The sequence below is a fragment of the Oncorhynchus kisutch genome, unplaced genomic scaffold (assembly GCF_002021735.2).
Source record: "Oncorhynchus kisutch isolate 150728-3 unplaced genomic scaffold, Okis_V2 Okis02a-Okis13b_hom, whole genome shotgun sequence".
Taxonomy (NCBI): Eukaryota; Metazoa; Chordata; class Actinopteri; order Salmoniformes; family Salmonidae; genus Oncorhynchus; species Oncorhynchus kisutch.
In genome coordinates this window covers 7,286,352-7,296,792 of record NW_022261979.1, presented here as the reverse complement: position 1 = coordinate 7,296,792, position 10,441 = coordinate 7,286,352, and the positions used below count along the sequence as shown (strand labels likewise).

At 50.5% G+C, this 10,441-nt stretch overlaps 1 protein-coding gene across 2 annotated transcripts in view; it reads right to left on the bottom strand.

Moving 5' to 3' along the window:
• Positions 1–10,441, bottom strand: part of LOC116352816 (transcription initiation factor TFIID subunit 2) — a 43,088-nt gene that overhangs the window by 7,225 nt on the left and 25,422 nt on the right. For both annotated transcript variants that reach the window (XM_031811909.1, XM_031811908.1), the window contains exons 21-23: positions 7,574–7,713; positions 5,221–5,290; positions 3,861–3,970 (exon numbers count right to left, since the gene is read on the bottom strand). In XM_031811909.1, the coding sequence (XP_031667769.1) occupies positions 3,861–3,970; positions 5,221–5,290; positions 7,574–7,713 (320 nt within the window). The remainder of the gene's footprint in view (positions 1–3,860; positions 3,971–5,220; positions 5,291–7,573; positions 7,714–10,441) is intronic.

Here is a 10,441-nt window from a genome sequence, read left to right as displayed (position 1 = left end):
TGTCTGTCGCCCTCTTTCTGTCTGTCTGTCTGTCTGTCTGTCTGTCTGTCTGTCGCCCTCTTTCTGTCTGTCTGTCTGTCTGTGTCTGTCTGTCTGTCGCCCTCTTTCTGTCTGTCTGTCTGTCTGTCTGTCGCCCTCTTTCTGTCTGTCTGTCGCCCTCTTTCTGTCTGTCTGTCTGTCGCCCTCTTTCTGTCTGTCTGTCTGTCGCCCTCTTTCTGTCTGTCTGTCTGTCTGTCTGTCGCCCTCTTTCTGTCTGTCTGTCTGTCGCCCTCTTTCTTTCTGTCTGTCTGTCTGTCGCCCTCTTTCTTTCTTTCTGTCTGTCTGTCTGTCGCCCTCTTTCTGTCTGTCTGTCTGTCTGTCTGTCTGTCTGTCTGTCTGTCTGTCTGTCTGTCTGTCGCCCTCTTTCTGTCTGTCTGTCTGTCTGTCTGTCTGTCGCCCTCTTTCTTTCTGTCTGTCTGTCTGTCTGTCGCCCTCTTTCTGTCTGTCTGTCTGTCTGTCGCCCTCTTTCTGTCTGTCTGTTTGTCTGTCGCCCTCTTTCTGTCTGTCTGTCTGTCGCCCTCTTTCTTTCTGTCTGTCTGTCTGTCTGTCTGTCGCCCTCTTTCTGTCTGTCTGTCTGTCTGTCGCCCTCTTTCTGTCTGTCTGTCTGTCTGTCTGTCTGTCTGTCTGTCGCCCTCTTTCTGTCTGTCTGTCTGTCTGTCGCCCTCTTTCTGTCTGTCTGTCTGTCTGTCGCCCTCTTTCTGTCTGTCTGTCTGTCTGTCTGTCTGTCGCCCTCTTTCTGTCTGTCTGTCTGTCTGTGTCTGTCTGTCGCCCTCTTTCTGTCTGTCTGTCTGTCTGTCTGTCGCCCTCTTTCTGTCTGTTTGTCGCCCTCTTTCTGTCTGTCTGTTTGTCTGTCGCCCTCTTTCTGTCTGTCTGTCTGTCTGTCGCCCTCTTTCTGTCTGTCTGTCTGTCTGTCGCCCTCTTTCTGTCTGTCTGTCTGTCTGTCGCCCTCTTTCTGTCTGTCTGTCTGTCTGTCGCCCTCTTTCTGTCTGTCTGTCTGTCTGTCGCCCTCTTTCTGTCTGTCTGTCTGTCTGTCGCCCTCTTTCTGTCTGTCTGTCTGTCGCCCTCTTTCTGTCTGTCTGTCTGTCTGTCTGTCGCCCTCTTTCTGTCTGTCTGTCTGTCTGTCTGTCGCCCTCTTTCTGTCTGTCTGTCTGTCTGTCTGTCGCCCTCTTTCTGTCTGTCTGTCTGTCTGTCTGTCGCCCTCTTTCTGTCTGTCTGTCTGTCTGTCGCCCTCTTTCTGTCTGTCTGTCTGTCGCCCTCTTTCTGTCTGTCTGTCTGTCGCCCTCTTTCTGTCTGTCTGTCTGTCGCCCTCTTGTCTGTCTGTCTGTCTGTCTGTCGCCCTCTTGTCTGTCTGTCTGTCTGTCTGTCGCCCTCTTGTCTGTCTGTCTGTCTGTCTGTCGCCCTCTTGTCTGTCTGTCTGTCTGTCTGTCGCCCTCTTTCTGTCTGTCTGTCTGTCTGTCGCCCTCTTTCTGTCTGTCTGTCTGTCTGTCGCCCTCTTTCTGTCTGTCTGTCTGTCTGTCGCCCTCTTTCTGTCTGTCTGTCTGTCGCCCTCTTTCTGTCTGTCTGTCTGTCGCCCTCTTTCTGTCTGTCTGTCTGTCGCCCTCTTTCTGTCTGTCTGTCTGTCGCCCTCTTTCTGTCTGTCTGTCTGTCGCCCTCTTTCTGTCTGTCTGTCTGTCGCCCTCTTTCTGTCTGTCTGTCTGTCGCCCTCTTTCTGTCTGTCTGTCTGTCGCCCTCTTTCTGTCTGTCTGTCTGTCGCCCTCTTTCTGTCTGTCTGTCTGTCGCCCTCTTTCTGTCTGTCTGTCTGTCGCCCTCTTTCTGTCTGTCTGTCGCCCTCTTTCTGTGTCTGTCTGTCTGTCTAAGACAGCACCCGTCAGCTCTGCGTTTCCAGGCCCCTCCTGACAGACCGTGTTTGAGCAGGTTAGTGTTCTCCGAGGCTCTCTCAGCTGTGTTTGACCTCATTGTAACTGGAGCCCGTGCCAGGAGCCCCCCCACCCCACCCCACCCCAAACTCCCCAAAACACGGTCTACATCCCAAAACACACCCCATTCCCTATATAGTGCACTACACAGAGGCCTGGTCATAAGTAGCACACTGTATATTTGGAGATTGGATGGCATTTGGGACACAACCCTATTAAGGCCCGTCCCAGCAGGTCCCTGTATCCCTCAAGACATGGACAAACACGATAAAACGTGATCCTTCTCTTCCCTGGAAGAGAAACAGATGTTTTACGACTGTTAAAGAGAAAACGTCTCTCTCTTTGAAAAGACATTTCACAACGTTTTGGCACCTTTTGAAACAAGGTTTATATGAGCCTGCTGGGGGGGGAGGGGATGTCCGTGTAATGTGACGCTGAACATTTGCTTATAGTTTGTTATTGTAGTGTAATAATGGGTCAGACAGACAGTTGAAGTTAGGACCTGGAACATAATGTAATACTGGGACGTCCAGAAGTATTGGGACAGTGACACGTACTCTGGTTTTAGCTCTGTATTCCAGCACTTTGGATTTGAAACGATACAATGACTACGAGACTATGAGGTTAAAGTGCAAACATCGAATTCGACAGTTGTGCAACTCTTACCATCACAAACATTGATAAATGACTGTTGGGGTTAGCTAATTACACACGTGGATTTGATTTGTGAGCAGTAACTCAGTCTCTGGCTGGATATCACTCCAGGTTGGGGGTTTGACTAGCCAGGCCTGAGTGGATATCACTCCAGGTTGGGGGTTTGACTAGCCATGTCTGAGTGGATATCACTCCAGGTTGGGGGTTTGACTAGCCAGGCCTGAGTGGATATCACTCCAGGTTGGGGGTTTGACTAGCCATGTCTGAGTGGATATCACTCCAGGTTGGGGGTTTGACTAGCCAGGCCTGAGTGGATATCACTCCAGGTTGGGGGTTTGACTAGCCAGGCCTGAGTGGATATCACTCCAGGTTGGGGGTTTGACTAGCCAGGCCTGAGTGGATATCACTCCAGGTTGGGGGTTTGACTAGCCATGTCTGAGTGGATATCACTCCAGCCCAGGTTGGGGGTTTGACTAGCCAGGCCTGAGTGGATATCACTCCAGCCCAGGTTGGGGGTTTGACTAGCCAGGCCTGAGTGGATATCACTCCAGGTTGGGGGTTTGACTAGCCAGGCCTGAGTGGATATCACTCCAGGTTGGGGGTTTGACTAGCCAGGCCTGAGTGGATATCACTCCAGGTTGGGGGTTTGACTAGCCAGGCCTGAGTGGATATCACTCCAGGTTGGGGGTTTGACTAGCCAGGCCTGAGTGGATATCACTCCAGGTTGGGGGTTTGACTAGCCAGGCCTGAGTGGCTATCACTCCAGGTTGGGGGTTTGACTAGCCAGGCCTGAGTGGCTATCACTCCAGCCCAGGTTGGGGGTTTGACTAGCCATGTCTGAGTGGATATCACTCCAGCCCAGGTTGGGGGTTTGACTAGCCAGGCCTGAGTGGATATCACACCAGCCCCAGGTGGGGGTTTGACTAGCCAGGCCTGAGTGGATATCACACCAGCCCAGGTGGGGGTTTGACTAGCCAGGCCTGAGAGGATATCACACCAGCCCAGGTGGGGGTTTGACTAGCCAGGCCTGAGAGGATATCACACCAGCCCCAGGTGGGGGTTTGACTAGCCAGGCCTGGTAGTCTCTATCAGGTTTGATTAGTTATATCTGATCTTAAATGGCACCCTATTTGCTACATAGTACACTACTTTTAGTCCAGAGCCCTACGTAGAAGATTTATGTGGGCTCCGGTCAAATGTAGTGCACTACATAGTGCATCTTAAATGGCACCCTATTCCCTAAGGTCTCACCTGAGTTCATGAGTTTCCACAGCTGGTCGACCAGAGCCTCGTTGCAGAGTGGAGACTCGGCTGCTTTGGTGAAGGGAGGGTTTTTACCCAGCATGCTTAGGATCTTGTGTCTGAATGAACATAGAGAAAGTGGAGGTTAACATCCTGTTACTTCACAGCCACAGACCATCAGATAATACCTTTCCTGGGACAAACCATCACATAACACCTTTCCTGGGACAAACCATCACATAACACCTTTCCTGGGACAAACCATCAGATAACACCTTTCCTGGGACAAACCATCACATAACACCTTTCCTGGGACAAACCATCACATAACACCTTTCCTGGGACAAACCATCACATAACACCTTTCCTGGGACAAACCATCACATAACACCTTTCCTGGGACAAACCATCAGATAACACATTTCCTGGGACAGACCACATAACACCTTTCTTGGGACAAACCATCACATAACACCTTTCCCTGACAAACCACCAGATAACACCTTTCCTGGGACAAAACATCAGATAACACCTTTCCTGGGACAAACCATCACATAACACCTTTCCTGGGACAAACCATCAGATAACACCTTTCCTGGGACAAACCATCACATAACACCTTTCCTGGGACAAACCATCACATAACACCTTTCCTGGGACAAACCATCACATAACACCTTTCCTGGGACAAACCATCAGATAACACCTTTCCTGGGACAAACCATCACATAACACCTTTCCAGGGACAAACCATCACATAACACCTTTCCGGGGACAAACCATCACATAACACCTTTCCTGGGACAAACCATCACATAACACCTTTCCTGGGACAAACCATCACACAACACCTTTCCTGGGACAGACCATCAGATAACACCTTTCCCCGACAAACCATCACATAATACCTTTCCCCGACAAACCATCACATACACCTTTCCTGGGACAGACCATCAGATAACACCTTTCCTGGGACAAACCATCACATAACACCTTTCCTGGGACAAACCATCACATAACACCTTTCCTGGGACAAACCATCACATAACACCTTTCCTGGGACAGACCATCACATAACACCTTTCCTGGGACATGGCAAATATCCACTAATAAGGGAAACAGGATGTTTCAGGATGAATATATTTAGATTCAAACTGCTGAGCAGGAAGTATCATCAATACATTTCCTCAGACAACGGGTCTAAATGAGTTAAATCAGTTGATAAATTCACTGTAACAGCACTAAACAAACTACCCCGTTGTCTTGCTGCCTTAAGACAAAATGTCCCCATATCCTGAAAGCCAGATAAATACATCATGATGCATCTTTATGTATGAGGCAGCGAACACAACAGACAAACACACAGTACCTGATGTAGTGAGCCGGGTCATTCTGGACCATGTTGAGCAGCCACTGCAGTTCCACGGAGCTCCTGTCAACTAGCAATAGACAGCATGTTAAAAAACCCACACAGAGTCAGTGTGATGTTACTACTATAACAAGAAGGGATACTCTCTAGGTAGGAGTCAGTGTGATGTTACTACTAGAAGGGATACTCTCTAGGTAAGGGTCAGTGTGATGTTACTACTAGTGTGATGTTACAACTATAACAAGTAGAGATACTCTCTGGGTTGGAGTCAGTGTGATGTTACTACTAGAAGGGATACTCTCTAGGTAGGAGTCAGTGTGATGTTACAACTAGTGTGATGTTACAACTATAACAAGTAGAGATACTCTCTATGTAGGAGTCAGTGTGATGTTACTACTATAACAAGAAGGGATACTCTCTGGGTAGGAGTCAGTGTGATGTTAAGACTATAACAAGAAGGGATACTCTCTGGGTAGGAGTCAGTGTGACGTTACTACTAGAAGGGATACTCTCTAGGTAGGAGTCAGTGTGATGTTACTACTATAACAAGAAGAGATACTCTCTGGGTAGGAGTCAGTGTGATGTTACTACTATAACAAGAAGGGATACTCTCTGGGTAGGAGTCAGTGTGACGTTACTACTAGAAGGGATACTCTCTAGGTAGGAGTCAGTGTGATGTTACTACTATAACAAGAAGGGATACTCTCTAGGTAGGAGTCAGTGTGATGTTACTACTATACCAAGAAGGGATACTCTCTGGGTAGGAGTCAGTGTGACGTTACTACTAGAAGGGATACTCTCTAGGTAGGAGTCAGTGTGATGTTACTACTATAACAAGAAGGGATACTCTCTAGGTAGGAGTCAGTGTGATGTTACTACTATACGGTCTGATATACCACGGCTGTCAGCCAATCAGCATTCAGGACTGGAACCAGACAGTTTATAATGAGGTTAATAGCAGGGAGTTTGTTTGTGTGTGTGTGTGTGTGTGTGTGTGTGTGCGCATGTTGCTTCTACAGGTGAGATGCTGTCTCTCTAGCTAGTAGCTACAGCCCACAGAGTGAAACAGACTGATGACTGAGAAAGGTGCCATTCAGTCTGGATGGATATTTAGGGTCAAGATGTTCAACCCCAGAGATTAAAACAGATTGACTGGTGAGTCTGGAAGGATATTTAGGGTCAAGATGTTCAACCCCAGAGATTAAAACAGACTGACTGGTGAGTCTGGATGGATATTTAGGGTCAAGATGTTCAACCCCAGAGAACTAGGCTGTGTGTGAAATGGCACCTCGTCTCCTTGTATTCAGAAAGTATTCAGACCCCAATCCCCTTTTCCACATGTTGTTACGTTACAGTCTTATACTAAAATGGATTACATAGATGTTTATCTACACACAATACCGCATAATGACAAAGCGAAAACAGTCCCGTCCCCCCCCGCGCAAAAGGCACCTAAAGATTCTCAGATCATGAGAAACAAGATTCTCTGGTGTGATGAAACCAAGAATGAACTCTCTGGTCTGAATGCCAAGCGTCACGTCTGGAGGAAACCTGTCACCATCCCTACGGTGACGGTGGCAGTATCATGCTGTGTGGATGTATTTCAGTGGCAGGGACTGGGAGACTAGTGAGAATCAAGGGAAAGATGAACGGAGCAAAGTACAGAGAGATCCTTGATGAAAACCTGCTCCAGAGCGCTCAGGACCTCAGACTGGGGCGAAGGTTTACCTTCCAACAGGACAAGGACCCTAAGCACACAACCAAGACTACGCAGGAGTAGCTTCTGGACAAGTCTCTGAATGTCCTTGAGTGGCCAAGCCAGAGCCCGGACTTGAACCTGATCGAACATCTCTAGAGACCTGAAAATAGCTGTGCAGCGACACTCCCCATCCAACCTGACAGAGCTTGAGAGGATCTGCAGAGAAGAATGGGAGAAACTCCCCAAATACAGGTGTGGCGAGCTTGTAGCGTCATACCCAAGAAGACTCGAGGCTGTAATCGCTGTCAAAGGTGCTTCAACAAAGTACTGAGGAAAATATCTGAAAACGTATGCAAATGTGATAGTTATTTCTTTTTATTTACAATTTTCAAAAATGTCAAAAATAAACTGTTTTTGGTTCGTCATTATGGGTTATTGTATGTAGATTGATGAGAAAACAAAACAATTGAATACACTTCAGAATAAGTCAAGGGGTCTGAATACTTTCTGAATGCTCTGTAGTCAAGTGCACTACTTCTGGTTACAGCCCTATGGGACTAATTCAAACCCTACGTTGATCTGGCTAAATGTAGTGCATTACATAGGGAATAGGGTGTGTCCTACTAACTTCACTAGGACTAGTTCGGTGCATACCTCTTGTGTAGTCCACCACAGCTTCCAGCGCTGCGACACGAACATCCACAAAGTGTCCATATTCTGCATAGGATTTAAACAGAGAGGGATCACTGGGAATATGACCATTCTTCTGGAGCATCCGGATAGCTCTGAGACAACTGGAGAGAGAGAGGGGGATATAGAGAGAGAGAGAGGGTGGGGATGGAGAGAGAGGGTGGGGATGGGGAGAGAGGGGTGGGGATGGAGAGAGAGAGGGTGGGGGTGGAGAGAGAGAGAGGGGGTGGAGAGAGAGGGTGGGGGTGGAGAGAGAGAGAGAGATGGAGGAGAGAGAGGGTGGGGATGGAGAGAGAGGGTGGGGATGGAGAGAGAGAGAGGGTGGGGATGGAGAGAGAGAGAGAGAGATGGAGATGGAGGAGAGGGATGGAGGAGAGATGGAGGAGAGGGATGGAGGAGAGAGAGGAGAGAGAGGAGGAGATGGAGAGAGAGGGATGAGAGAGAGAGAGAGGAGAGAGAGGGATGGAGGAGAGGAGAGAGGGGAGGGAGGAGAGAGAGAGAGAGTGGAGGGAGGAGAGGAGAGAGAGAGGGATGGAGGAGAGAGAGAGAGAGGGATGGAGGGACGAGAAGAGAGAGAGGAGAGGGATGGAGGAGAGAGAGGAGGAGGGATGGAGGGATGGAGGACGAGAGGAGGGAGAGAGAGAGAGGTGACATGGAGGGAGGGAGAGGAGAGAGAGGAGAGGAGGGATGGAGGAGAGAGAGAGAGAGAGGGAATGGAGGGAGAGGCAGAGAGAGGATGGAGGATGGAAGAGGAGAGGAGGAGAGGAGGCGATGAGAGGGATGGAGGGAGAGAGAGAGAGCGAATGGAGGAGGAGAGAGAGAGAGGATGGAGGAGAGAGAGAAGAGAGAGGGAAGAGAGGGATGGAGAGGAGGAGAGAAGGATGAGCAAGAGAGGAGGAGAGAGAGGGATGGAGGAGAGAGAGAGAGAGGGGATGGAGGAGGAGAGAGAGAAGGAGGGATGGAGGAGGAGAGAGGGAGGGAGAGAGAGAGAGAGGGATGGGAGAGAGAGAGAGAGGATGGAGGAGAGAGGAGAGAGGAGGAGGAGAGTGAAGAGGAGAGAGAGAGAGGAGAGGGATGGAGGAGAGAGAGGAGAGAGGATGCGGAGAGAAGAGAGAGAGGGGAATGGAGGAGGAGAGAGAGAGAGGGATTGGAGGAGAGAGAGAGAGAGGGATGGAGGAGAGAGAGAGGAGAGGGATGGAGGAGAGGAGAGAGAGAGAGAGTGGGAGGAGAGAGAGAGATGGAGAGCAAGGAGAGAGAGAGAGAGATGGAGGAGAGAGAGGGATGGAGGAGAGAGAGAGATGGAGGAGAGAGAGGGATGGAGGAGAGAGAGAGATGGAGGAGAGAGAGGGATGGAGGAGAGAGAGAGAGAGGGATGGAGGAGAGAGAGAGAGGGGGAGGAGAGAGAGAGAGAGGGGGATGGAGGAGAGAGAGAGAGAGGGATGGAGGAGAGAGAGAGAGGGGGATGGAGGAGAGAGAGAGAGGGATGGAGGAGAGAGAGAGAGGGGATGGAGGAGAGAGAGAGAGGGATGGAGGAGAGAGAGAGAGGGATGGAGGAGAGAGAGAGAGGGATGGAGGAGAGAGAGAGAGGGATGGAGGAGAGAGAGAGGGATGGAGAGAGAGAGAGAGGGATGGAGGAGAGAGAGAGAGGGATGGAGGAGAGAGAGAGAGGGATGGAGGAGAGAGAGAGAGGGATGGAGAGAGAGAGAGGGATGGAGAGAGAGAGGGATGAGGAGAGAGAGAGAGGGATGGAGGAGAGAGAGAGAGGGATGGAGGAGAGAGAGAGAGGGATGGAGGAGAGAGAGAGGGATGAGGAGAGAGAGAGAGGGATGGAGGAGGAGAGAGAGGGATGGAGGAGAGAGGATGGGATGGAGGAGAGAGAGAGAGGGATGGAGGAGAGAGGAGAGGGATGGAGAGAGGAGAGAGAGAGGGATGGAGGAGAGAGAGAGAGGGATGGAGGAGAGAGAGAGAGAGAGAGAGAGGGATGGAGGAGAGAGAGAGAGGATGGAGGAGAGAGAGAGAGTGATGGAGGAGAGAGAGAGAGAGTGATGGAGGAGAGAGAGAGAGAGAGTGATGGAGGAGGAGAGAGAGATGATGAGGAGAGAGAGAGAGAGTGATGAGGAGAGAGAGAGAGAGAGTGATGGAGGAGAGAGAGAGAGGGATGAGGAGAGAGAGAGAGAGAGAGGGTGGGGATGGAGAGAGAGGGTGGGGATGGAGAGAGAGGGTGGGGATGGAGAGAGAGGGTGGGGATGGAGAGAGAGGGTGGGGATGGAGAGAGAGGGTGGGGATGGAGAGAGAGGGTGGGGATGGAGAGAGAGGGTGGGGATGGAGAGAGAGGGTGGGGATGGAGAGAGAGGGTGGGGATGGAGAGAGAGGGTGGGGATGGAGAGAGAGGGTGGGGATGGAGAGAGAGGGTGGGATGGAGAGAGAGAGGGGGTGGAGAGAGAGAGGGGGTGGAGAGAGGGGGGTGGAGAGAGAGAGGGGGGAGGGGGGGTGGAGAGAGAGAGAGAGAGAGAGAGAGGGATGGAGAGAGAGAGAGAGAGAGAGAGGGATGGAGGAGAGAGAGAGAGGGATGGAGGAGAGAGAGAGGGATGGAGGAGAGAGAGAGAGGGATGGAGGAGAGAGAGAGAGGGATGGAGGAGAGATAGAGAGAGAGGGATGGAGGAGAGATAGAGAGAGAGGGATGGAGGAGAGATAGAGAGAGAGGGATGGAGGAGAGATAGAGAGAGAGGGATGGAGGAGAGATAGAGAGAGAGTGATGGAGGAGAGATAGAGAGAGAGTGATGGAGGAGAGATAGAGAGAGAGTGATGGAGGAGAGATAGAGAGAGAGTGAT